The sequence below is a fragment of the Habropoda laboriosa genome, unplaced genomic scaffold (assembly GCF_001263275.1).
Source record: "Habropoda laboriosa isolate 0110345459 unplaced genomic scaffold, ASM126327v1 scaffold11, whole genome shotgun sequence".
Taxonomy (NCBI): domain Eukaryota; kingdom Metazoa; phylum Arthropoda; class Insecta; order Hymenoptera; family Apidae; genus Habropoda; species Habropoda laboriosa.
Window position 1 is genome coordinate 2,576,331 of NW_017100150.1, and position 1,439 is coordinate 2,577,769.

The 1,439-nt window shown below is 38.8% G+C and overlaps 1 protein-coding gene across 1 annotated transcript in view; it reads left to right on the forward strand.

The window, feature by feature from the left end:
* Nucleotides 1-1,126: 1,126 nt before the first annotated feature.
* The window catches only part of LOC108575004, a 2,754-nt gene continuing 2,441 nt past the window's right edge, over nt 1,127-1,439 (forward strand). Inside the window, exon 1 of the mRNA XM_017937697.1 lies at nt 1,127-1,405. Coding sequence (XP_017793186.1) covers nt 1,238-1,405 — 168 coding nt within the window. The 5' untranslated portion in view covers nt 1,127-1,237. The remainder of the gene's footprint in view (nt 1,406-1,439) is intronic.

Genomic DNA, 1,439 nt, shown 5'->3' on the forward strand with positions numbered 1-1,439 from the left:
AAAATCGAAGTGACCGGCGATTTCATTAACAATGCGTTGCGTTCAGATTTGTGAATGTCGTGACGCATAACCTAAATTGAAATTAAATCATTCAATTTGTGTATCGATTGTTTTATTGGATAGATACTCAAACAGCAAGAATCTGTAAAAGAGATATTTCAGAGTAGACATTCGTTTCTCAAAATCGACTCGAAGGGAATAGAGCATAATTAATAGAATTAAGAGTAGCCACTCTGAAATCATACTCGCTCACCTCATTACGAAGACAAAGCCTACTGAATACTCGAAGAACAAGAATCTACGAGAGGCATTCTACACTGCTGAAAACTGACTCGAAAGGAACAGAACATAATCGATAGACTTAAGATCAGCCATTCTACGTAGAATCACACACCCTTGTCTCACTATCAAGCCAAATCCTGCAATATGCGATCATTGGAATATATCTATTACTATAAAACTGTATTCTCTAAATTTTCTAATTTAACTAAATTAGTAAACTAAATATTATATTCTCTTAAATTTTCAAGCTACTGAGTTAAGCATTATTTATGTCACTCTCTAAAACATAAACTTTAGGATCACAAAAACTATATTAGACCTTCTAATTCTAAAAGATATTGGACTGTATCGTAACAGCATCTGATTTCAAGTTACAACCAATCCTCAACAGTGTCGCTAATAACCTTATGCAGTTGATGCGACATTAACCCTTTCGCTACGACACGCTGAAGACAAAAAGTGCTCACTGTTTACTAAACGAAACAATTATTATTCAAAGCTATCAAAAAAATCAAAAAAAAACTGTTTTACGATAGTCAAATTCTGTCGTTGCCTGATTTTCCAGTGGACAGCAATATTGTACCTGTAAAGTACGGCAATAAATTGTACGTATTAGACGGGCGTATCTGTACGCTCCTCATAAACGAGTGTCCACTTTTACAGAGCGTGTGTATGCACCCTTCGTAGCGAAAGGGTTAAACTCTTATAAAAAGGGAAAACGGAGAATCCACAAAATATTTCAAGATTGTTTTCCGAATTTTCGACAAGTCCACGTGGAAAATGTGTACACAAGGTGATATATCTTTCTGACACCAGTTATTTTGATTGTATTACAGATTCGGTGGCACAGACAATTACTTTCACGAGCCTCGCATTCTTCCTGAGTTCAGGCCTCAATACGGTTTCTGGTGCACCTGCTTACGGCCTTCGCACTGCCGTATCCAACTCGAATAATATGGACCGGTGGTTGCAACCGTGCGGTAATCCAGTAGCGATGCAGTTCAAGAGAATGCCACAGCGGCACAGCGTGCACAGAACGTTGAAGAGAGTGCGGACGCAGCTTCGAGTCGCCCAGAATCACTTCAGGATGCATTTAAAGGATGTGCACGAGATATACTCGAAGGTGAAGCATGACGTTCGACCTGACCGCGATTCGT